A 26,719-nucleotide genomic window follows, 5' to 3' on the forward strand; every position below is an offset into this window, starting at 1 on the left:
TGCAATTTGCTGTTTCAAGGATTTGTACATAGCATTCTACATTTGTTTCGTCCTCACTAGAAACTTACAATAGCCAAAATTACTTTTCTCTGAACAAAACATTTTCTATTAACGTGGTAACAAAAGGAGGGGGAGGAGGGAGTTTGAAATAAATAAAAGCTGTAACTAGCTGAGCATTACATATAAACTATATATAAAATTCAGTGTTTAGAGCTCTGAGATCTGACTAATATGAAACTGAATTGTATAATGGTGAAAAAGTTAATGTGTGAATATTATGTGAATAATATTGTGCAGCAGATTCATAGGGAACACAAGCCAACAGGAAAACTTAAATATATGAAAGATAAAATAAAGGCAACACAATGTTTGTTCTTCAACACTTTTACTCTCTCAGTGGGTTCTTTTGTTGACTGCAGAATTGGTCACATATAAACCTCTTGATACAGCTCTTATCAACTTGTCAAGAGCTAGCATCCAAAGCTAAGTTAGCAACCAAAAGCTCCTGTTTCCCTTGAGATATCTGGAAGAAGGCTGAGTTAAAAGTTCAATCACTTCCTCCGTGGCATTTGTCTATTCCTGACTTGGGTTGTGAGCTGTTTATGGCATAAGGGACGTTGGCTTTTTTGTTGTTTGGAAAGCTCCTCTTGCTCACTCTAAAGTGAGCAAGAAATGAAAACAGTAATTGGTATAAATGTCATCTGCTTGGCAAATGTCAAGAGATTTGTCAACAAATGAATAATGAACAAATGAATGAAGTGTGATGGGACTCACTGCCTCTGTATCCTCGTCCTGTAAGAAGACGTTAGGCTTTGCATATGGAGTAGCTTGGTAATTCTTGGATTTTCAATGCTTTTTCAAACAACCTTAACACGTCATCATTATCGCTATTATTAAAATGCAAACAGGTAGGTATACTAAGATGTGGGACCCAAGAGTAGAGTTCTACAGGCTCCCCATAGACCTGTCAGCAGTACCACATTTGACCATTGACCTTGTAGGTCACGTGCATGTGTTACTGCCTTGAGCTGTTGGCTGACTTGCTCTATGACTACATTAATCCTCACAGGACCTGGAATCTGCAACCTTTCTGGGTTTACCACAGCCCAGTAGATTAAGGATCTATTTCCCGATTCATGCTCTTTGTATTTTCTACATGCTAAAAATCTTAACCATAGAATTGCTGGAAACAAATTTGTAATAATATTTAATATGTGTCTGTATTTTTGCTGTTTATCCTTATCTTAAATCTCTTGAGTAATCCAGTCAGTCAGAAATTATTATTTAATGTTTACAAATTACCTCCAATGCTCCAAAAATTATTATGTATTTATACAGTAATCTGTTTACTGGAGATTCTAAATTTATTGCTGGTTTTTGCTGTAGAAGCCCCAGGACATGAATGTGTTCAGTGGAAAAGTCTTTTTAGTGCTAATAAAGGCATGCTTTTGTATGATTGGGACTGATGTTTACAGCAAAGGAATTTTATTAAAGTTTTTCTTCAATTTCCAACATCCCATTATATTGGAAAAAGTATTAAATGTGCGGCATTTTAAAATCTGCCTTTTGATAAATGGCATTATATTTTGCAATTGCAGTGAATATTACAAACAATACATTTTTAATGAAATTTGCAAATTAGGCCTTAAAAAATATTGCATTTCATTTGATGCTGGTCAGTTCGCTCCTTTTTACAATCGTGTGTCTTCAATATGATGCAGACTCAACATATATACCTTTTAAACCTACCGAAGACCGATCTTTACTGTTCGTATAACAGTTTTATATTTTACCATTACACTTCAGAGATTTTCCGGTTGTTGCTTCTAAAGCCTTTCAATAGCAGTGAAAGGCACTGACAACAATAGGCTAAAATTCTAATGAGTTGGGCCAGACTCTTTTACACCTCTTGCCTTGCATAGTTCACAGCTTTCTACCCCGTGTGTACGGCTCTGTTGGGTGGGAAACTTTGGCTCCTCTAAAGGTGGACGTGGTTTTCTGCAGCATTCTGCTGAATTTCATATCTTGTTCAACATCCTTCATCATTTCAGGCACAAAACTTCACTAGGAAAAATGATGAAGCCATAGCCGATACCACCCTGAGAAATTCATCAGCAAGTATCATGGCTTTCGTTATTGAGTTAAAGGTTGCAAAAAACTTATACTGTGAAGACCTTTCCCACATAGGTTTGCCAGCTCCAAACAAGATTAGCAACAATGGCATGAATGACAGCTAATATAAGGAGGTGAAAAAGGTTGTCTCAGGTGTTTTATCCCTTTCACAGCCACACAGTTCCATCTAACGGCAGTCTTTTGAAAGAAATAGCATATGAAAACAATAAAAAGGAGATTCTTGCATCATTCATTTTCTTATTTGGTGCAAGTTATTTTATCAAAATTAACTTTTAATCTATTACTTCCCCCTTCTTTAATATTTCAATTTCTATCGTTCTCTTTTCATTAATAAGCTTATGATTGCCTGCTTAGTGCTCTGCCAGAACTCATCAAGAAGCTCAACCTATAGATTTTCAATTTAGTCATTTTATAATGAGATTAATTCAACCAATGAACCATGAATAACATTATTTATGGACATGAGCCACCAAAGTACAGTCTGTTTAAAGCTCTGTACATAGGGAATACTAATGATGATTACGAATCAACCCAAAGTATTTTGCTTCTTTAAATACGTCTGTCTGTTCAGGTATCACTTTTTCACTTACAAATTAACCATAGAAAGGCAATGCTGTGCCATTAACTTTTTAGGCAAAAGAGTAATACCTCAGCACACTTATGAAAGATATATTGCTTTTATCTCTAGATTCAAACCAGTCTTATAACAGATGATAATTTCATTCCTGTGAGCATCTTCTGTATCTTAAAAAAAGGGGAGGAAAAAATCTTGATATTGCTGTGTAGTACTTTGCACTTCTTACTGTTCAGGCAATTTTTTAAGGGAGTCAAGGAGGGAAACACCATGCCAATGTGCGTTGTAAATACAGTCCATATCACCAACACAAAACTCTTGTGTGATCTCTCTAATAATTGGAAGAGGTGATCAGATGGTTGAATTTCAAAAGCTAAAAAAGGAAAAGAAGGAAGTTCTCTTCTGTGGTCTGAGCTCGTCCTTTCGTTCTTTCTCCTTTGAATGTGCTGTGGAAGTCAGTGCTAAATTCTCAGTGCCAGAAGTCAAAAGGTCAAATTTTATCTCATACCAAGCCCCTTCATGGCTTCTTAAAACTGAAGAGTTACCGTTTCAGAACCCCACAGATCTCAGGATTTGGCCTGGTGGATTTGATGGTCTGGAGGCTGTGAGCAGGCGGTCCATGAGACGATCTTGAACTCCAGCATTCACTTTCCTCAACAAGAAAATACTGATTCATTAAAGCCCATCTCATACTTACACACCTGTAGAGCTGGAAGCCTACAGGGTTATTTTATGTTTGGAGGATCCCTATTCAGCTTTCTCATCTGTAAATTCAGTGGTATGTCTTTTATCACGGACTCTATATTCATTCTAAGTCACTTAACTGGCTACAGTGTAGAGCTGTCTAAAATAAACAAATAGCAAATAGATCGTGATAGATTCTGTTACATTAATGAAGTGTAATTAGCAGAAAACATTTCTACAGATCTGTGCTATTAAATCTTTGTGGAATAGCGGGGTCAGGAAGATTAACAAGTTTCCAAATTAGTTAAGTAAGAATTATCAAGCCTTCATTTTGCTATCGGTTATTTGATTTATGTTCTCTACTTTAACAATGAAATCCTAAAAGATTCATTACAAGTAAATACAGAATGTTCAGTGATTGCAATTTAAAAAGTCAAAATTTCTAGCAGATTCCACACAGTTACTTCCTACTCTAATTAGTATATTAAAACAAGAAAAAAAAGAAAACTTGTATTGCAGCCAGTGTAAAAATGCCACCTCTATGAAATCAAATATTGCAATTAGGTATTGCAATTAAATTGCAATTAAAAGTGGGGGGGGCTTATGTTCTTGGAGTAGCTCTTAACTTTGTAGAATTATCTGTATAGTCTTTGCAGTCTCAGTTTGCACAGCTGAGCTCCCCGCTGAGGTTTTTTTCACATTGGCACATTTTGAGAAAGTAGAAGCAGAAATGAGCTTAAAATGAAAACAAGCTTTAAGCTTTAAGTATTGAGTAGACATATTCTGGAGTTTTCTGACAAAATGGTTTTCCTGTCAATTCAACAAAACATTTCCTAGAAATGTAAAGCATAGTTCTTGATAAGGAAGTCTCTCACCTCAGAAATGCGAGTAGGTTGGTGAAAAGACCTTGAATATAGAATGTAAAAAACAGAGGTTCAAGCCTTGTGACTCAGGCAGAATAGTCTTCTGGATCTTCTGATAAGTGGTTAGTGTCTTTTCTTTATGGCTTTCCCTGAAAGTCTGTAGTTTTTATTCCTTTCTCTTGGGGTTAATTGGAGAAGGGATTTGGTCTCATCAGCCTAGGTGAGTGCCCTAGTCCTTGGGCTGTCAAATTGGTATCTGTCCATGTCTAACCCAATGAATATTTCATTAATTATGCAAAATTCACTCAGTAGCGTGATGGTTATGGCATTCAACTGGGACCCAAGCGCTACCGAGTCGCTACTGCTATTGTTAACAGAAGGGTAAATAAAACCCACTCCCATGACTGTCCAGCGTACCACCTTTGAGAAGTCAGTAGAATCAGACTGTTGTAATCACCACCTCCCATCTTGATGGTATGACAAATTTATTTTATGTTAAGGTTGTGAAGAGAGTCTACAGCATATAGATACCCCCAAATGACTTGAATATTCAATTATCATTTGAACCTAGAGAAAATAAGACATTATCTTCTTTCATTATTATCTCAAGAGACAGAGTATGGCTTTGCTGCTGGAAAAGTGTCCGGAAACATTTTCTTTCCTTTTTTCATTATTTGGAAGTGATCTAGCATTGCTGCTTTCATATTTTGTTTCTACAATGGTAGAGATGAAACATATTGGATTATGATTTCTGAAAGATTAAATCCTTTGCCTGGGTCTTCACTGGTTTCTGACAAATGCCAACTATTAAAAAAAATTCCCAGTCTCCTTTCTTTTCCATTTTCTGGGACAGTATCTTTAATAAGTGGATATTGCAAAGACAACTTTCCCAATAGCCCTCAGCTAGCCTTTTTTCTTAGAATTCTCTTTGCATACTGAAGAACAGGCAATTTCTATCATTATCTCTCTTCATATTTTTCCAGAAAAAGCAAATGTTTCACAGTGTTCAAAGGAGTTGTACTAGACCTGCAGGATTCAGGGGAAAAATAATCTCACAAATCTTGCGAACGCTTAGTGATGTGATCACTCTAACTGCTGCAGTATTCTGCTTATATTACATTTTAACTCTAGCAGCAAAACTTGTCATGAAATAAATATTCTCTGACAGTTTCTGTACTTTTCTCCTGCCTAGAAGATCTGCACTTTGAAAATAAATGATTTTGTCCCTTAACGAGGGCATGTTATCTCACACATCTGAATAAACATGCTCCTATACAACATAACACAGTTTTAAAATAAAGAAAATTTTTTGTACCCTGAGGCTCTTTTACAACCCTGTAAAATTTCAAAATTATGTTACTTTTCAAAAAAAGGAAAATACACCCCAGGGCAAAATGCTGTGCAGTTCATTGGAATTCCAATTACTTTCACTGATATATTTTCTCTCCTGTTTTTTTTTATGTATTTTTATTTGTCCTCTGGCCTAAACTCTATTCTCATCTTTAGATTTTTCTCATCTTTCTTTCAGCACTGTACTTTGGAGGAACAGGACTGTCCTGACAGCTATGACTGGGATTAGAGGAGCTTTCTACTGCAGTCCCAGTTTTGACCCAGACTGAATCTGTAAATTTTTCATGTAGCACACTCTACTAGAAAGGAATAATTTTGTAAAAGTTTTGGAGAAGATATAACTGGCTGGATGGCCGGGCCCAGAGAGTTGTGGTGAATGGAGTTACATCCAGTTGGCGGCCGGTCACGAGCGGTGTTCCCCAGGGCTCAGTACTGGGGCCGGTCTTGTTTAATATCTTTATTGATGATCTGGATGAGGGGATTGAGTGCACCCTCAGTAAGTTTGCAGACGACACCAAGCTGGGTGGGAGTGTTGATCTGCTCGAGGGTAGGAAGGCTCTGCAGAGGGACCTGGACAGGCTGGATCGATGGGCCCAGGCCAACTGTATGAGGTTCAACAAGGACAAGTGCCGGGTCCTGCACTTCGGCCACAACAACCCCATGCAGCGCTACAGGCTTGGGGAAGAGTGGCTGGAAAGCTGCCCAGCAGAGAAGGACCTGGGGGTGTTGGTCGACAGCCGGCTGAACATGAGCCGGCTGTGTGCCCAGGCGGCCAAGAAGGCCAATGGCATCCTGGCCTGTATCAGCAATAGTGTGGCCAGTAGGAGTAGGGAAGTGATCGTGCCCCTGTACTCGGCACTGGTGAGGCCGCACCTCGAATACTGTGTTCAGTTTTGGGCCCCTCACTACAAGAAGGACGTTGAGGTGCTGGAGCGTGTCCAGAGAAGGGCAACGAGGCTGGTGAGGGGTCTGGAGAACAAGTCTGATGAGGAGCGGCTGAGGGAACTGGGACTGTTCAGCCTGGAGAAAAGGAGGCTGAGGGGAGACCTCATCGCTCTCTACAACTACCTGAAAGGAGGTTGTAGCGAGGTGGGGGTTGGTCTTTTCTCCGAAGTAACAAGCGATAGGACGAGAGGAAATGGCCTCAAGTTGCGGCAGGGGAGGTTTAGATTGGACATGAGGAAAAATTTCTTTACTGAAAGAGTGGTGAAACATTGGAACAGGCTGCCCAGGGAAGTGGTTGAATCACCATCCCTGGAGGTATTTAAAAGATGTGTAGATGAGGCGCTTAGGGACATGGTTTAGTGGGCATGGGGGTGTTGGGTTGACGGTTGGACTCGATGATCTTAGAGGTCTTTTCCAACCTCAATGATTCTATGATTCTATGATTCTATGATTTGAACTATCTAAGTTATTTCACTTTTGCAACTAAATCTTTGCAAACTTTTTATTAACAACATTGTTCACACTCAAATTTAAGATGTTGTTTACCATTTACCTTAAAGATACAAAATTGAAGTTTTGTTCCAAAGTACCATTTAAACTGTCACTGATGGAGGATGCAGCCTTAAGACTTCAGATTATGTTGCAATTTTGTCAATTTTTCTTCTGTTTTCCCTTTTTCTTTCTCCTTTCACTGGCAATAATATTGAGCCTTCCAACTGTATTAAGCTCAAGAGGCTTCATAAAATACAGAGGATAAATGTGATCTAATCACTCTCATTAAATCAGTTTATTAGTATTTGTTGGAATTGGTGAGAAACTGTTTTCTTGTCTCTTCACAAATTTGGAGTTTTTAGCATTTTTCCATCTTAATAAAAAGCCAAAATCTTGAAAAAATTCATGTTCAGATACACAATAAGGTTCAGTCAAATTACTCCAAGCATTTGTTCATCTCATTGAACAATTTCAATGATGTTTCATTTCAAAATCATTTCAATGATTTTGATGTTTGTTTTTTACCAACTTCTGGTGTAAGTTTTGTTTTAACACAAAAAGGCTTTTAATATAAACTAGCCTATAACTCTGAATTTGGGTAAGTAAAACATTTTGACAAGATTATCTCTTTTCTCCTTCAGCATTTTTACAGATATGGAAATCCATTTTCCCATGGATGTTTTTGGTTTCAGCTAGTCAGCATTTGCTTCTTTGAGAAAGAAATGTTAAGTATGTTTCTAAACTTTCCATATTCTCAGTTTCAAGACAAGGGCCACTGAGGCACCAACTACTTATCCTGATACACAGGAAATAAAGTAGTAGGTTGGAAATGATGGTTCTAGAAAATGAGGTCAAAATAGCTATAAGAGAGGTATTTATAACAGCTTATCCCATCAATTGTTCCAAAACCAACATTGCTGAAGTTTGATGGAATTTGCTAAGAAAAGCGGGGGAAAAGCTCTTTTGAACAAGCGGTTACTTGGCAGTGGCATACCAAGCTTTCCATACTCTGCTAGAAGGCTATTGCTGAGAGTCTTGGATGGCTGCATGCCTTATGTCTCACAAACTACCTGGTCCACACCAATATCCTGTTAATGTGCGCTTTGTTATGGCTTATGATTGTATTTCTTGTATTTACCTGTATTTATGCAGCTACTAGAGAGAATTGTCTTTGTATTGTTCACACTCATACTATATAAAGTTTAGTAAGAACCAATACAGTCAGCTTATTCTAGCTTTGTTATTCTAACTCTGTCACAGCTTTATTATGATATCTAGAAAAATGTTATTTAATATGTATGGGGAGTGACAGCTGGGAATTTTGCTCTACTGATTTACCTGGCCTCTAGCTTTGATCACCATGCAACCCATCTTTCATGAAACAAAACAAACCATTCTAATTAGTTGGTTGTTACAATCAGTGATCATCAACTGTGGAAGACTAATTTACCTTAGTAGTAAAGCATAATGTAAGTTTTCTGTTCATTTGTTTAATGAGTTAAGAAGTCAAGAGAATAGGGTTAGTTAAGAGTTGAAAATACTAATAAAGAATCAAACCTGCTCCTCTTACCTAGCATCCAGTCTCTTGGCTTGCTCAGAAGACAACTCAACAGATAGAAATACAGGGAACTTATACGTCCTCTGCTTTTTCTTTCCTCTTCTTTAGAAATTCTTTCTTTGTACCTCATTGGCATTTAAATTGATGGTCCATGTTGAACAGAAAGGACATTTTTTAGTTCCGTTGTATAAATTAGTCTGTCCATTCTTCATTGCTGTACACTATAATGCTGTGTGACATTATTCTGGTCAGTCATCTGGCTTTAAAACTCTTTCAAGTCCTTTGACAGATTTTTCTAGTCTTAGCTAATCCAGTTTACCTGAAGACCAAGACTGCCAAATTGAATTACACTGCAGTCATTCCTGCTTAGCACCTCATCCATAGTTAATTTCTTGAGCTCCTATGTTTTATCTGTGTATAAATTTTTCATTTGCAACAATATTTTAGCTTAGCAAAGGAAGAGCTCAGAAGTCTGAGGGGTTTTCTAATTAGTTCTTTTGTTAGTTCAGAAATTGTTGCTTCATTTTGAACCAGCTGCCTGTATAACTGAGGTTCATAGTCCTTTCAGAAACTCATATTCCAGTTTTTGATGAGACACGAGAGCTATTCATTTCATAATGAGTGTCACCCAGCCCTTGACAGCACACCAGCAAGATGTTGAGTGCTGAAATGTAAACCCTGCCCTCTTCACAGCTGAGAAGAGCTCCGTCACTGACACCTTAGGATCATGATCAAGGTGAGATAAATTGGCTGTAGACTGTTGGCCAGAAAACACAAGCTGAAGTTTCAGTGTTCCTGGTATTCAGTGGTCTGATTACTCCAGTTCACCTGTTTATACGGTTCTCTGCTAAATTCTAAAAGGTAGGAAAGAACTGAGGATCATTAGAGCGTGAATCCAAAACACAGTTGTTGATATATATAAAGTGGCCTTAGAGCTGCTATACTGCAACCCTCAGAGTAAGATTTAACCAGCCTTTGGCTTCCTTTCTATGCAAGGACATGGGCTCATGCAGAAGGTATCTCAGAGCCTGTAAATTACTTTCCAGCTCTGGGAAGAAACAAACTCATATTCTGTATTTTACCTTTGCAAATACCTCCTTCCCTCACCAAAAGTACTATTTACTAATGACCCAGAACTCTGGTAGGTCTAAAGGTAAAAGTGCATTTTGCATCTTAAACAGTATACAGACTGAAAATAGGAGAAGAATAGACTGTAAACAAGCAAAATGTGAGAATGATTGTTCAGGTGATCTGAAAGGATTTTAGGAAGAAGATATAGGACATAGCTTAAATTCATGATGTTTTCCTCTTGGACATAGTGGAAAGCAGAAAGATAATGTTGCATCTGGGAAAGGAAGGATACAGTTAAAGAGTAAGTCCAGATGATAAATGCAATGCTAGGGAAACAGTGACTGAAAAATAGAGAAGCTGATGTGAGAAGAAATATCGTATGCTTGGTTTTGACATAGCGAGCTTCTAATGTGGACGAGACGTTCCTGAGAAGAAAACACAATAATAGTAAAAAGAGATAGAAGGATAGACCAGAGAGGGCACCTATAAAGTTTCTCAGACTTCCAAGGATTCAAGCGTAGAAAGATAAGAAGACTAAACTATTACAGGTAAAGCACCAAAACGGCATTGAGAGACCATATAGAGAGAATATAAAACTTGATATGATACTTCCTAGCAGAGATGGGAAGAATAGTTAAGAGTAGGTAAAGAAATAACTGCTTCTCCAAGGGACCTCATTTTTGAGGTTGAATGAAGCAGAAGAAAGTTTCAGAGGTAGGAGGGGAAAAGTGAGAGGAAAATGAGATTAGCTGGGAGGAGGTCGGAGCAGAGTGGTCAGACTGAAGGACTGGAATCAAAATGGTTAAATACAACAGTGAGTAAGAAAGGGCACTGCAATTTTTTCTCAATTTTATAAAACTCTCCTTAAACAAGCCGACCAGATCTTGAGAAAATAGGGCTGGAGGAGAGAGTCAGAGATGCCAGTCAGGCAGAAGGTAGACCACAGACAGTAGCTTTTGAGAGTAAAAAGTGTTTTATGAAGAAATGCAACAACATTGGGGAAAAAAAGAATAGGATGAATTTGTAGTGAAAAAAAAAAATAGTGCAGTCCCTAGATTTCCACCAGAGCAGCAGAGAAAATGGTGGAAAGAAAGAATAAGAGCAAGAATAGGGCACAAGGAATCAATACTGAGTAGGAGCAGGACAGTGGAGAGAAGGAGATTGAAGGAGAAACTGTTGAGAAAGCCATCTGGGTGCTCACAGGAATAGAGCTCAGTACACAAGAAAAATGCGGTCAAAAGAGTGGCCATTTCTTACGAGTGAGATGGTTAATTCAGGATTAGACCAATGAGTTGATAGAGTTGAAGAAATGTTGACCCTTGTTCGGTCCATTAGTCTCTCATAAGCTAAGTCACAGATGATGAATGGGGACAAAACAGTGTGGTGAGGACGTAGATGTATAGATGATCACAGCAAGGTAAACAAAGGGAAATGTATGCTGAAGTGAAATTCAGGTGGGAAGGAGTGATTGAAAGTAAGGTGGCGCATATTCAGCCAACAACATTATCTGCACTAAACTGATTCCTGTTTAATAACTTAGCAGCGAAGTATTTAAATTTATTTTTGTACAAAACCTGTAAAAGTTCCGGGTTGTGTTATGCTATGTATCTAAATATGTCACTGGTTGAGTCTCACTTTTCCACACAGTAAAATATGCTTTTGAGGACGCTGCTATAAAATGCTGAAACTTTCAAAAGTGTAAATGCGTAGCTAGATTGCATTTTAATGGCACCTTGAGCCTCCATGGGTAGGGGGGCCTATGGAGCTATGCATTTGAAGAAAGTGGGAAGAATGGATGGTTTGTAATGCATGGTTGCTAGGCTTCATGATTCAAGGTCACAGCAAAGTGAAATTTTAGTAACTCAGTGGAAGTAACTCATGAAATGTATATCTTGCAGTTTCTGCAAGTGTGTCGATTGAATTCATCTTCAAATTTTACCTAAAGGTGTGTTTCACCACATGCTGTCTCTAGACTGGATCATGTGCATTCAGTTAGTATCATAAATTAATGTGATTATGTAAATTCTGTCTATTGGTTTGGGACCTTCCTGGAGCTCTAGTCACCTTTCATTAAGACATAGCCTGATACAAGATGGGTAATCCTCTTGATGGCCTCATTCGAGAAGCTGTGAATGGTATAGATATTATGAGCTTCATCTCTAGTATCAAATAACCAGACAGACAGCACTGAATATGTTGAGAAATTCAGCAGAATGTTTAGACATTCATAGTACTGAGCTCTGTAAATCAGCGGTGCTGAATAAGCAACAGGAGCATTAGCCTATTTAGATGCTAAAAAGGATGGGATTTTAAAATTACCCAGCTCCTTATAATATTTATAACTGGTTTGGTTAGCATGCATTTCACTAACATTCATTTTATTCTGACATAGGAAACTGCATTCTGATTATTTTTCCAAACCAACCTTGAATAGTGGGTTTTGACTACACTCTGGAGGTGGCTTTGGGATTGATTTTTTTTTTTCAATTGTCTGTTGTTTGACAAGCCAATTCTATTCAGAAATCTTTTATGAATTCTTAGGTAATGGATGCTAATTGTAAAAATCCTCAACAGCTTAATCTGCTGTAGCCTTCTTGGGAATTTAATAAGCCTCTCTCATAATAAAATGTGTCAGAAGGGGCAAATACTTTGCTAGCACAGCTTGTAACTGTTTGTACCATGGTAGCAAGTATTCACACAACAGAAGTACTGTGCAGTCATTTTTAAAAAGAAACATTTGGTTTAGTGCCTTAAAGGCAAGAATTATTACTATATTTTTTAAAATGCATTTACTTTCTCATCCTTACCAGCAATATGTCAATTTTTGTGAGGATTGCATGTTATTTGCCTTAGGAAAAGCAAAATCAACATAATGAAGCAGAACGCAGCTGAGCTGTCTAAGGATGCTTGGGTGGGGGGGGGGAAGGGGGTGGTGGTGTTGATTTTTCCCCTGCAGTTGCAAAGTGACAGTAAGATTTCTGAACCTTTTTGCTTCAGAAAAAGAAAAAAAAACAACTCACACTTTTTGGGCAGTAGGGCTTTTTGGAGTGTAGAAGTAAGGAATGTGTTGCATGTGACTGAACTACTGCCATTGCTAGAATAAATAAGACCGGGTTATAAACCATACTGAAGGACACAGAGCTGATAAAAATCCCAATGTGGGTCTGCCACCTATTTCAGCCCACTAGTTTGTCCCAACAGTTTCATTCTGCCAAGCAGCTGAATGTCTGGAGAGACATGAGACATGGGGGTTTTGATGGCGTTACACTTGACAGACCCCTGCATTTGGCCGAGAATGAGGACCATTTTAAAGCTTGTCTGTCCGCAGCTTCTGGGAGATTCATCAGTCATGATGGAACTTTCTGGTGTTATTAAATGCTGCCAAGAAACCTGCCATGATTTTTAGCCTTACTAAGTAACTTGCACCTTTCTGTTTGCACAGCTACACAGCCGCCCAGGGTTCGACATTGTAACTAGAAATACGAGCTGTAGCAGGGAAATGGTGGAAAATGACTGCTCTGCCAGATTTGGTGAAAACAATTTTGAAGCTGTCTAATTGCATAAAACAGGGCATAGTGAGCGAGGATCAGCTTTCCTTCCCAAACAAATGTGACAGCTCAGATTAATCTCACATGCCATCAGCAATTCAGCTTCCTCGGAGATCTTGGCAAGCTCCGCCGGCAGGAGGAGGCAGACCCGATCAATACAATATTTTAATATCAAAATAATCAGATCCTGGGCAGGGAAAAGGTACCTTCATCCTCTTAAAAAGTATTCTTTTCTGGTAACAGGGAAAAAAACACGTAGGCTGTCACAGAAGGAAGGAAAGAAAGCCATTGCCAACAGAAGTATTACATTTGCTGCCCACTTCACCTTAAAGCACTCTGTGCCAAGTTACAGCATCTCACACAGCATGCAAAATCCAGGGTTCGGAAGTGGCTGCTGAAGATTGCTACAAACTGAGGAGCGGTAGAGAAGATTTCAGCTTTAATTATGAAGTTCCTGCTATCTCCCCTCCTCCTTGGAAATTCACGGCACTTCATTTTACTTTTACATAGTTTGGTGTCTGAGATCCCTTTTTATGTTAGTATAAAAATAACGATGAAAAGGAAAATAATTCTCTTATGAAAATTCATGAGAACAAGCAGAGTTTAGAAGCTGTGTTATTTATTCAGGAAAGCATAATGACTTTTAAAAACACTGGGATTGTATGTTTGTGTGGATTTTTTGTTTTGGTTCTTTTCCTTTGTGTACCTTGCCAGTTTTCATATCTATGCAGCTGTGGAGCTTATGTATTAGGTCTAAAAATTGCAAATCATTAAGAATTTAGATTAAAAAAAAATTGCCTGTAAGCACAATAATCTGCTAGCTAAGAATGTAAGGGACCTTTCAAACCCCATTTTTATGTATTAAAGTGCCCAAAGGCAGAAACCCATGTGCTTCTCTAATGACCTTAATAAAGAATCTTACCATTTTTAGTCCAGGAGTAGGTAAGGCCAGGTACTAACGTCTCAGAAGAGACTTGTACTGAGAGATCCTGATATTGTGCAGAACTAGTTGTCTTGGCATTTTAACAGTATCCATATCTAAATGCCGTATTGTAGCTGTTTAGACACAGACCTTGCTGTTGTTTGAGCGGCCTTGCTCAAGTAGATGCATTCAGGGGGTTCTCTGACTCAGTGTTGCTAGATCTCAGGAATTACCTGCAACAGCTGTATTGAATGGGTCAGTCTAAGAGACGACAGTTTTTCTGACCCTCTAGGTCTTCGGAATCTACGTCAGCTTTTCCAAATCCTCTGTTCCTTTAAAACCCGTAAGAAAATAAAAAATAAAAAGATTCCTTCATCCTGCTGAACCAATAACCTTGAGCACCCTGGCCTCCAAGACCCTTCATTCTCTTTCAAGAGTTGGTTGCTAGCTGGACCTAGTAGGATCCATGCAAGAATTTTCAGGGCATTTTCCCTGCAAAGTGTGTCGGGATTTTTTTCTTGCAAAACATATTGCTATGCCAAAACTTAGCCTTCCCTATATCTAGCCGACAAGTTCCTCCTGGTACGTTGTTTCCCCCATGCTTATTTTTATACTGTTGTCTTACTGTTGGTAAGAAACAGAGGCTTGACTCTTCTTTGACTCTTCCTCTTCCCTTGGAAATACCTATTTTTCATTTCATTGGAATGAAACCTGATAGGCTTTCACCTCAACAGTCAAGATTTTCCTTTTCACTCTTCCCTAAATTCTTCGTCTCCAACTCTATCTTCTGAGTACAGCCTGCTTTCTGAGAATAGTCCTGTGGCTACTGGTGCTCTCCAGCAATGCACAAATTTAATTCCCAATGGAATCTCATTAGTGTCATTGTTTGAAAGAACAGCAAGCAAGTAGAGTATCCATTTACTGTGGGAGAAAGTCTTGAAGAAGCCTCATTCTGCAAGAAAGGTCCCCAGTCACCACCATGCCCCATTAAGAATCTTTGCACATCTACCAGAGTACAGTGTGTAGAAGCCTTTTCTTTCTTATGGCTCTTCTAAGCCAGATCTGTCAGGGAGCAGATATGAAGGCAACAAGAGAAGGTAATCAACAGCCTTAGTACAATCAGATAGTTGAAATTATTTCTTTGAATAATGAAATCAAGGAAAGGGGTAGTATCTACGTCCAATGGGATGAGGCTGAAATGCAAGGCAGCTCTGCATGCTATTATTCTTTGTATGCGAAGGTGTAAATTCCAGGCGGAAAACTTACTCTAATCATATGTCTGTTCTCATTTTACAGTGTGTGTATTAAATAAGGAGTCTATGTCTAATTCAAAAGCTTAGTATCCTTTTTTTTCAAGGTAGTATATGTAGACTGTTTTCTTCACATAACTTGACTGGTGGTGGCTCAAGGTATATACAGCTCTTGTGAAAAATATGAAAGGTTGTAGAAATGAGGCCAAACTCTTAGCGCTAATAAACAGAATACAAAAATGATAGGAAGAGAGGAGGGAGTATTGCCATTTATACTGGCAAGTTTCAGCTCTGTCATTCTTTTCCTCAAGAACAAGAGAAACAGCTTATGCAAAGGAAAGATAGAAACAGCCAGGCACGGCTGGGTTTATCTTCAGTGTGATAAGCTTCCTTCAGGGAGACAAGAACAAACTGTGCACAAGGCATAGAGAAGGTACAGGCAGTACATTTTAAACTCTTTCCGCAGTGAATTGTTCCAGCTTCAGGAAACCATTTAAGTTTGCTCTGTCAGAGCTCTTTCCAACTTCTCAGGAAGCACAAATACTTGGTACCTGCTTTGGTGCGCTGCACTTTTAAATTTTATTTCAGTAGGGCTTGATTGATAAGTAGTTGTATGTGACATACGGCATTTTGGTTTGATATAAGGTCTAGAAAGAAAGATGGATGAAGTCAGTCCTAATCTTGAGGAATGTCTCCATGTGAGCTGTAATTGAAAATTAATGCACATAACTCACAGTCACCTAAAGACAAGGTCATATGGAGAATCCTTGCAGTAGCTGGGCCGACATGTGGGTGCCTAACTCCAACCTGCCTTCCAGGGAACCTGCAAACCCTGAGGATGGTGAGATCGCCTTTGCTGCATGGAAGAGGTCTCTGGAAGACACCATTGGGAAGAGATGGTCTTCCATGCAATCAGCCCAACTAGGACCAGAGCTCTGAAGGCTTTCAGACTTCTGGCTTTAGAGCAGAGGAAATAGGAACAAGAGCTTCTGTCCCTGTAGCACTTTACACGTCAAGGCATCTGCAAAGCCCCAACCTTGGGACCTCAAGCTCACTTGCAGCCTGCGATAAACTGGCACACCACCACCTAGACCTCCAGTGGCAATGTCATTAAAAGTTCAGTAACACCAATTTAGCTCCATGAAATAATTTGGTTTTGTCGAGTTAGTATTTTGTAGTTAAGGCCTGTTTTAACAAAAAATTCCTGACCAGCTCAATACTATTCAGATAAGACCTGAAGTAAGTAGTTGTATTATTTTAGGTAGCAGAAACACAGAGAGGTGAGCGTTGCAAGCAATTTGCAGTGTGTATTGAGCCCAATTCTGTGCTTGTGTAACATCACTGAAACAGTGACTTCAAGAACAAGAAGAGGCAGCACCAATCTCACTCTTCTGTTTATCTGGCACTTTCTGTTAGAAGAAATTGTGTAACTTGTTTGTTGGGGGTTTTTTGAGAAACTTTCTGCTGTTATTTGCAGCAGACCTTTGAAAAGTCATCTAGCAAAATCTCCTTTGGGTAAAGAAGTGTCTTTTCCTTGTTCAATAAAATTACTAAATACTTTCTAAAGTCCTAAGGAGGAACTTCTGTCTCCTTCCTCCCAAACCTTTGGCAGGACTTTCAAAATAATAGCCTGCCAACATGTATTCAGGGGAGCCTGATTTATAATTGCACTAAAACCATCAATGCTTAATCTGCTAATTTACTGTATGTGCGTTTGGGAATAACCAGTCTTGAAGAGGAGTAACATACTGTTAATGTTGTAAATTTTCTTCTGGATGAAAAGTCTGAATTCTAGTGCATTTTCTATCTTTATTAATATTAAAATTCATTTACAGCTTCAATTGAATTTGTACTTGGATGGTCAAATGTAACTACGTAAAAGCACAGAATTGGTCTTGCTTATATGATCTGTTGCTATTTTGGCTGTTTCTAGCTGGCAGTGATAGGACAAATATTAATTGAAACAAAAAAAAGTTTATATAATTTGCCATTTTAATTTATATTATAATTTCTCAATTGTTTTTCTGAGTTATAGTCATTATCTTAGGTAGCAAAATTATACAGCTTATTAAAATAGAATATGCTCGTGTTTTCTGATAAGCTGTTGTCTCAAAGTTAAACACTGATATTCTCGATTTACACATTCTGTATCAAATTTACAAGGTCCCATTTTTAATTTCATGTCTTTATAGACCACCTAGTCATATTGTACTGTATTCACCGCAGTTTCACCTAGAGACTCCATCAACAGGAGAAATCAGGTGCAGAACAGGGGCTAAGCAATCATTGTCTTCTCAATAAGTTAATTAATTAAAATTTATCAATTAGTTCAGTAAATGGTAAGAAAATGAACTTTGTGCAATAGTTTGGAAGTAAGTATTGGGTGCAACTAAGCTTATCCATTTCATATCCACTCTCAGTTCCTATGTTGTGGTGATGATGCTCTTTGGTCATCCCCTCCAGGTTTCACCCTAAAGGATAAATTATTCCCTTTTAAAAAGTCTACTTTAAAATATTTCAAAATTTTCAATTTTTCCAAGAGTATTTCAAGGCAAATAAAAATGAAATTATTCATAGTTCTAGGACCTGTGTAAACTTTAAAATTAAATGTAAATAAAACAAATTGTAAATGTAAATTCAAAAAAACCCATCATTTTCGTGCAAGGGACTTTATTGTGGTCTCTGGCTCTGCCAGAGGTTGTCGCCATATATGCTCTTTTGTGTCATCCTGGAGAGAATTGTTATAAGCAAAGATGCAGAGATCCCTCAACAGCACAGCCCATGTCATCCACTCAGGGGCTTGGTCAGGAACTAAGGTTGTGGATTTAAAAAAAAAAAAAAAAAAAAAGATTTAATGTGAAATGTTTTGTTTGAGGCATTGGGTTTGATAAACTTTCGCTGAATCAAAGGCGGAGTTCAAGCCCCCCTCGCAGGCTGTCTGGGTGCTCAGAGCTGGTGCTCCCAGCCAGAAGCAACCCTGAGTCGCCAGGCAGGTGGGGAGAGGCTCCGTGATTCCCATCCCTGGGGCTGCCAGCTGGGGCAAGGCTGCCAGCTGCACACACCGGCTCTCACTGGGGCGAAGCTTCTGGCTCCCCAGGGTGCACCTGGAAGCCTTAAAATCTCAGGTGGAGACAGCTTTCCTGGAGCTTCAGACCTCCCTTTTTTGCAGCCAAAGCTTTGTGCTTGGAAGATCTGTGTTGAAGCGCAGGTGTTTGTGGCTCTGGGGCGGGCTGTGCAGTGGGGCTGTCCGGACCCACCACGTAAGGTCCTGGCATCTGGCTGATGGCATCTGGAAGCCCTGCTGTGTTCTCCCTGTTCCTGTGCGAGCAAAACAGGTGTAGTCTCTCTGTATTTTCACCGTATGTGGTAAGTAGTATGTCTGTGTAATGAGTAATGAAGCTGAGTCAGTATACATTCTCCCTGCGTTCAAGTGTGAATGTTTTAAACCACTAAAATTTCTTTATGAATTAAAATGTTAAGGGGCTGAATTCTGTAAAACTTAACTACTCCTTAAATCTGACACCTTTCAGTGCATTGGTTCACCAGTCTGAAAAGCAAAAGCAGGCAGGGTTTGCCTGTAAGTCTTAATACTTGAGCAAGACGTTTATGTCTACTTGCTTCTGGAATATTGAAAAAAACTTGGCTCTCTTGTCCTTATAAATGTGGCAGACTGTTACCCCAGTGGGGAGTTTCTGGTTTATTCTCTCTGTTATTTTCTAATGACTTGTAGTAGATCCTTTCAACTCTGAGTCTTAAAGCAGGATTAAAGTTGGTTGTCAGGAAAAAAAAAAAAAAAAAAGAGGCCTAATTTGCTTTGGCCTGCCTTGCTCCTGACATATTTATTCTAAAACAAGATGATTAGCATAGCAAAACATGTTCCCAGAATATGTGAACGCGCACTTCCATTGAGAAGGGATTTGCAGGCTGTCTGCTTACGGCAGCCAATATTCTTGTCTAGGTTTTAATTTGTTTGGATGTTTGATATGTTGTTAGGGGTTATAGGATTGAAAAGCTTCCAAAAGTCTTATCCAGCCTCTCAAAATATCACTCCAGAAAAACACGTTTACTTTTGGGAAAAATAGATGTTCTCCCTAGGAAATAGGTGCTTGCCCGTATTTTTGGTGGGGGTGTGGAATCTGGGTGTCCAGTTAAAACTTTCAGCTATTGCTCACTTGGCCAAGCTGACAAAAAATATTTTTGCCTTGCTTCAAATACAGTGATGTTTTGTGCTATTGTTTCTGACAAAACTGTAGCTTGAAAAGAATATGTTCACTTTGGAAACCCAAATTGTGTCTTGCAACCAAAATGGCTGCTGTACTATGCTGCCAGTTAAATCACACATGCAGAAGTTAGGATTGCTGCAGGTTTCTTGCAGCAATCCCCTGCCTTGTTATGCACGTTATATGAAGTGCTACTAAAATTGCTAACTCCTTCTCTTTAAAAGAATAAAATGCTTCGAGATGTACTCCACTGTGAATTCATCTTGTTGTTAAATATACTCTCCTTGAGAGAATAAATTTGCTCTTATTATCAAAAGAAGATCCCGAAGATGAAGGGGGGGGGAATAATGTTACTTTCAGCGTCTGTGAGTGAAACACTGCAAATGAAGTTCAGGTGAAACCATTACAGTTACGCGCTGAGGGGGAGGCTCTGCCTTTACGCAGGTGGCTTGCTGTTGGCTTCCACGCAGCTGCAGCGAGAACAGAGCTTAGGCCTAAGGCTGTGCATGCTCTTTTCACTCTCAGTGAAGTGATAGAAAGGGCCACCAGGCTTGATGAGGTGCTGAAAGGACTTGAAATAGACAAATTAAATTACTTTTTTTTTTTTTTTTTTTTTTGAAGTGAGGATGGGGGAGTGGAAAACATTATTAGCTCCTGGCTTTGCAATATGAATTTTGAAGGGACCAAGGCAGGATTAAATAAATTAAGAGCTGGGGGGGTGTAAGGTTACGCAGAGAGGGACAAGCAGCCGTGTCCGGAGTGGACTCTTCTTTTAAGGTTGTAGCGTAAAATGCTGGAATGTAGTTTGGTCCGCAAATGCCGTACAATGTATTTTATACTTGCCACTCAGAGCTTCAAGATCCTGTGATTTGTTAGGCATCAGCCTAGCTAAGAACTTCAATCTACGTTTAATTTTGATGAGGTGCTCATTAGTTCAGTCGCTCGTCTCCATCCTGCGTGCTTTGTGGCTAATGGCTTTGATGATGATGGCACTAAATCATACACTTCAAGTTTAGCATGTCTTAGCTCTTTTCCTCTAACTAATCCTAAAACTTTCATCTTAACAATTTTGCATATAGGCAAGGGTCTGTCTTTTGAGATTGTGGAAATCGAAGTCTGTGAAAAGGTAAAAGGTCTGCTTCGTACCATGATCCATCCTTCTGCAGTCTCCAAAGGAGAAGCACAGCACCTTTCACATCTGTCTCCAGTCTCTGCTCATCAGTATCTACAGTGCTACATCCAAACGTATTTTTGACTCTGAGTTTGTGTGTTTCTAGAAGTGCAGGGCCGTAAGTAAAGTGAACGAGGAAATCTTCTTGTCAAGCTGAAAAGACAAAAGGAATGCCTTGTAATCAAAACAGTTCCAGAAAATAAGATAATCATTACATTTTAGTAACAAAGCATCGTTGGAGGTGAGGAGGCGGCAGAAAAGTCAAAGTCGCTCTGGAAAACTTAAATAAATGGTTTGTACAGCCCCAGCGTAAGAGCGCGTCTGCAGAGTTGTATTTGGGGGTTCAGAGCCAAGCAACCCCCCATCTGCAGAATTTAGCGTCTGGTTTAATGGTAACTCTGCAAGGCAGAATGCATCTGAAAGAGGAAAAGCTGCTCTGTACATTAAGAAAATGTCTTCAAGATAACAAGGGAATTTAGTCTTTAGTACTAGGCTTCTATTTTCATAGTTTATGATATCATGACTGGATTCCTTCTGTGGACACAAGCTTCCCAATAGTACTAGTCATCACTGTGACAAAGGTTAGACTTGAAGAAAACTAGACCTGAGATGAAAGACTGGAATTTGTATTATTTTAGCAGCTGAATGTGTCATTACATCAGAGTCAGTATTGTGTAGCAAATTGCAAGCTGTAGTGAAATTGCTTTGAAATATATCTGTATATATTTTTCTAAAACTGTGATAAAGTCATTCAGCGGCGCATTGAAATGTATTTCTAGCTGAACTGTTATATCATATCTTTTTTCCTGTGGTATGAGAACAGATGGCAGTTATTTTTCTTAACGGTCTCCAGCAAAGCTGATGCAATGCCTTCCCTTCCTTTGTAAATGTTGTCAAGTGAAAGACAAGTACACATGGCCAAAATGAATCTCCATTGTAACATTGACTTGTGGCTTCTAAAGCAAACTTTTAATCAGCTTACAACAGTATGCTGGTGATAATTACTTAATGTCGTATCAGTCAAGTAGTTCATTATGACAGGAAAATGAGCTATTAATCAGAATCAGTTGCACATGTTTTGCAATAAGTTTTTGGAGCAGATGTCTTTTCATAGACATTTTTAATGCAACAGTTGACTAGTCCATGACTTGAGGACAACTGCAGCCACTCCCATGGTACAAATGCATTTGTAGATTTGGAGATGCTCTCTGTCACGTTACAGCGTTCCTAGGGGGACTGTGATTGATCTGAGAGTAACAGCTGTTCGGTAGCTGGCACGTAGAGAGGGCTACTGCACGTACAATGACAAAGTTGTTCGGTGACTTACACATTTTTATAAACATAATGTAAATGGCAATGTTTTCCAAAGAATTTTCTTTTAAAATTGTTGCTACCTTAACAGTAACTTGGCAACGTGGAGAAGGCCTGGTGGAAACGTCTCTAAATACAGCCTGATGTAACGTTACCTGCCTGCTTCACCAGAAACGCTGTGTAGTTGAAGAAAATGCTGTATTCTTAAGAGAAGTCATTTGTAGTTATAAATCAAAATGAAGCTGCCAGGAATTGTAAATCTAGGACTGCCTACTAATTTATGACTTTCAGATTGACTGCTGTAATGTGCCATATTACAGAAACATTGTTAGGCGCTACATTTAATTTACTTACTTTAAATTAATACTGTGTTGAAAATCCAGCTTTGCTTTATTCAGAGAAGCTTTCGATTCTTCTGATTTATACAAGCATGTTCAAAAAAACCTGGTGTCTCTTACTTTATAGCCTTCGACAAAAGAAAGGAAACTTGGCCCAGAAGCACTGGACTGGACCAGCTAACATCATAAAGTGCAAGCCTTGCCCCGTGACGCATGCCAACGCTGTCTGTGGATCTGATGGACACACATATACTACCAAGGCAAGTTCTGCTTGCGAGCTGAAATCCTGTCAGTCGTGGTCGTCCAGGCTTTGGTACAAAGATGAAATAGCTTTCATTACCAGGCAGTATTAAATTAGAGTCTACTTTAGTTCTTGGTATATTTCTGTGTAAAAAGTGCTGATAAATACAGATTTTTACATATTTGACAAACAGCAAATCACAATGACAAATCAGAATCTTATGACTTTCATGATTCATGTTTCTCTAAATAGCTCGTTCTTGCTAATGAAGTAGAACACTTTCAATATTGATGATGCAACAGAAAAAATTCACTTGATCAGATTGGCTTGTTCGGACAAGAGGATTTTGGGATAGTTCTTGTTTTTAAGATTTGATTTCCAAATGGTAAAACAACTTGGCAGTGTCTTTGTTCTGTGATAGGTTTCTGATTAATTTTTTTTGTTTCCAGGGCTGCATGGGTAACGTATTAAAATTCATTTAAACCACAGTTTTAATATGCTTGTGTGCCAGATGCAGCATATATGGTACCATTAAAAAAAAAAAAAAATCCCATAACTCAGTGGGGATAAATGGGCTCATTGTTGTACTGAAAATATGATCGCCTTAGGGCTGATTCAGTGAAGGAAACTGGCTTCACAGCCATTCAACAGACCAGATCTCCCATTATCAAATAAAGCCTTCCATGTCTCAGATACATGTTCCATAAACAGCACTTCAGGCGCTGGAAGTCATGTTTAGGGCATACCCCTAAGGTTTTCTTCTCTTCCTGCACGCAAGGTAAGATTTGACAGCCAGTGAAACTACCCTTTAAAATCCAAAAATAGCCCTCCAAAAATCCAGGAAGACACAGTGATCAGGGGAAAAAATTCTCTGCTGTGATGTAACAGCAATGATGATATTGCAGCTGCGTTCTCTTCTCAGCTAGACAGCTTGAATTCTTCATCCATTAATGGACACAAATATTAAAATGGTGCCATGGCTCATTCATTTAAGCCTCTCTTCCGTTCTGGCTGAAGGATTTGCATGGCCAAAGGAGCAAATCAGCAGAAACTCTCTCATCCTTGTACACACAGACTACAGAAAAAGGGCTCCAAGTTGCCTGTTAAACAAGCTAGTCTCTTTAATACTCTCTAGGAATATGTAATACGGTAACTTTGCATTGGTATTTAGGATTAAAATTGGTCTCGTTTTGAAAACAAATTTTTCTGTCTGAACTCTTGAGAGTATATAAGAGATTCTGTAGTAAATAGCTCTCATTGCATATTCAGTCATCCTATTGAACTAATTTCTGTGCGTCCTATCCGCGTCCCTGTTAGCTCTGAGTCTTTTTTGACCTTCTGTGTTTCTTACCATAAGATCCAAATGGTTTTCATCAGAAATTCTGCCAATGTCATAAATTCACCAAGCTATTGTGACTACGGTGTGAGCCTGACAACTATAATGAAGATATCAAACGATTCCTGTTGCTGACATGCTTGAGTGTGAAAGACATACCTCCCAGAAGTTGCCTCTCTTTGAGTGGTTTGTTTTTTTTTTTTAAAGGAGACTCTTAGAAGATTTATTCTGAGGCAACTTTGTCTCATCCTCATTTATTTTGTGTTCAACTATCAATTGCTCCTGTCCTAGCAATTGACAATTACTGTGTCTTGTTGGTCTTTCAAGTGCAGCATCTTCTTTTCCACAAATTTTGCTCGCGTTCTCTACCACTGCCTGGGGAAGGTAGGGTTTCGTTGCTTTCTGAGTACTGTTCCACAGGAGCGATTGCCTGTCACATTGCATATTTGTAGCTGCTTTTTCTAATTTTTTTTTTTTTTTTTTTCTGATTGAGGGCTCCCCCAGTGTCATGCTGACTGGTAATCCTTCTGTAACATCCAGTCCTAGCGGGAGGATACATCTCTGCTCAACCTTTACGCGGTATCAAGGAGATGCTTATAGCAGTACTATTATTCTTTGCTGTATACAGTACACTGTAAATCTGTGAGTGTATTATTACGGTAACCCGTAGAACATCATGGGCTCTCTACAACTTCTTCTAAAAGCTCTGCTTCGTTGATTTTTTTTTAATTTTTTTTTTTACCAAAAGACAAATTTTGGTAAATAAGGTGAAAATACTTTAGGCAGAGCATTAAAACTAAATGGTATATTTTAATGTCCTAACAAATAACATTTTTATGGTCAGTAATGATCATGGGTTTCTGATATATTCTATGAAGAGAATACAACTGCTTCCCTCAAACTCACCATTAGTTTTCACCAGATAATGTGATATCTCTGTCTTGCCCTGAAGTCACTAAAATCAAAGCTTTTCTTTGGTAATTTTCTTTCATATGCAGTGCTGCTGACAAGTATTATTTCTGGCACTGCAATGCTGGCATGTTCCAGTATTGACTGTGAAAATGCAAAAAGGTGGACGTTCGAGTGTGGGCAAATACCACGCCGCTTTGCATTTGTGTGTATGTATTCGCATCTGGCTCTGCATCAGCTGCTTTGTGAACATGGAATGATACGCTGGGCAAAGGAAAGGATTCTTGCTAAGCTTGTAAACAAAAGATGGAGAGCAGCCACTACATTTCAGGGGAAAAAGGTCTTGTGAAATTGTATATTGGCCATCTACTGACACAGGCAGGCGGGCGGTATACCCACACGCACCAGCATTTTGATCCACCCTGGCTCAGTTAGATTTTTGCCTTTTCCTGCCAGCACAGCAGGGGGTTTGGCAGGAGGCAGGGTTTGGGCTTATAGTTCATGGCCTGGCAGAGCAGCATCGAAGCATTTCGCTAATGACTGGGGGCTACCGTTCAATGCCATCAGTAATGTTTGTAGCGGGGATTGCTCTTTCCATACTTAGAACTGTTAGCGGAGGTAAAAATGAATGAAAAGGAAATGATACTGCAGAAGTATAACTGACTGATAAAATGCAGATGGAACTTAGGTGTCAATAAATGCACAGTAATTTACATAAAGAGAAAATAACCAACTGTACGTATCACAGGCGCTCATTTAGCCACTTGATCTTAGAATAATTCTGGCTGTTTCTCAGAAGACGTTGTAATGGTCACTGCCAGGCAAAAATGCAAATAAAGTGTTAAAAAAGGAATTGAGAACAAGCACAAAACATGATTATGTTTCTCTGTAAATATCTGGACTTCTCATTGCCTTCGGTTATCATCACTTCGTCTCAAAGCTGACATGGTAGAACTAGGAAGTGCTCAGAGAAGGGCAGCAATGGCTGTAAGAGATGTGGAACCTGCAAGGAAGCACAGAATTAACTAGAACACTTCAGCATGACTTTATATGAAATCATGACTAACATTGGAAAAGGAATGTTGTACTTCATAAAAGAAGATCTAATGAAATTATAAATCAGTAGTTTCAAAGCAAAGACAGTATTTTTATTTTTTCAGCTCAAAATAAAATTGTGAAATTCACTGCAGCACAGTATTCTGCAGGCCAAAGATATAAATGGGATTTATATAAATCCATGGAGAACGGATCCACTGCAGGCTGGTAAACCTCTAGCACACTGAGTCCCTAAGCCAGTGATTACCAGAAGCTGGGATGATTGGTGTAGTTTAGCAGGACTGATTTGTTCTGTTTCTAATTTGCTCTTTCTTTTACTCTTCTGCAGTTTTCTTACTTTTGAGGGTCCGCAACTTGGCAGGATACTAGGCTGAGGGATCGTGGGGCGGAGCTAATGTGGTTCTTGAATTCTCATGCAAAAGTGGAGGCATCCATATCTTTAGATAAGGCAAGCTGATAATGGAGCTAACATACTCACTTCATCAAAGTACTGCTCTTTAAGAAAGGAGCTTATTTCTTTTCCATTTCAACTCTCTGACTCGGGTTGAAATTTCTTTTTAAACAGGTCCTGAGTATTCCTTATATCACTGCTTGGCATTTTTAGTTTCTACCTGTTCAAAGTTTGGTTTCAGACCTGAAAGCAAAATTAAGACTGCAGAACTTGATCTGGAATGATGCTCAGTAGAGCTTGTGGAATACGGAGGACTTTGATTTGTTTTCTTGAAATTTTCATAAAAAGAGATCTTT

At 38.9% G+C, this 26,719-nt stretch overlaps 1 protein-coding gene across 1 annotated transcript in view; it reads left to right on the top strand.

Moving 5' to 3' along the window:
• SPOCK1 (SPARC (osteonectin), cwcv and kazal like domains proteoglycan 1) overlaps positions 1 to 26,719 on the top strand; it is a 338,727-nt gene that overhangs the window by 209,356 nt on the left and 102,652 nt on the right. The window contains exon 5 of the mRNA XM_076349893.1: positions 22,558 to 22,690. Coding sequence (XP_076206008.1) covers positions 22,558 to 22,690 — 133 coding nt within the window. The remainder of the gene's footprint in view (positions 1 to 22,557; positions 22,691 to 26,719) is intronic.

Source organism: Aptenodytes patagonicus, chromosome 12 (genome assembly GCF_965638725.1).
Source record: "Aptenodytes patagonicus chromosome 12, bAptPat1.pri.cur, whole genome shotgun sequence".
NCBI classification, from domain to species: Eukaryota; Metazoa; Chordata; class Aves; order Sphenisciformes; family Spheniscidae; genus Aptenodytes; species Aptenodytes patagonicus.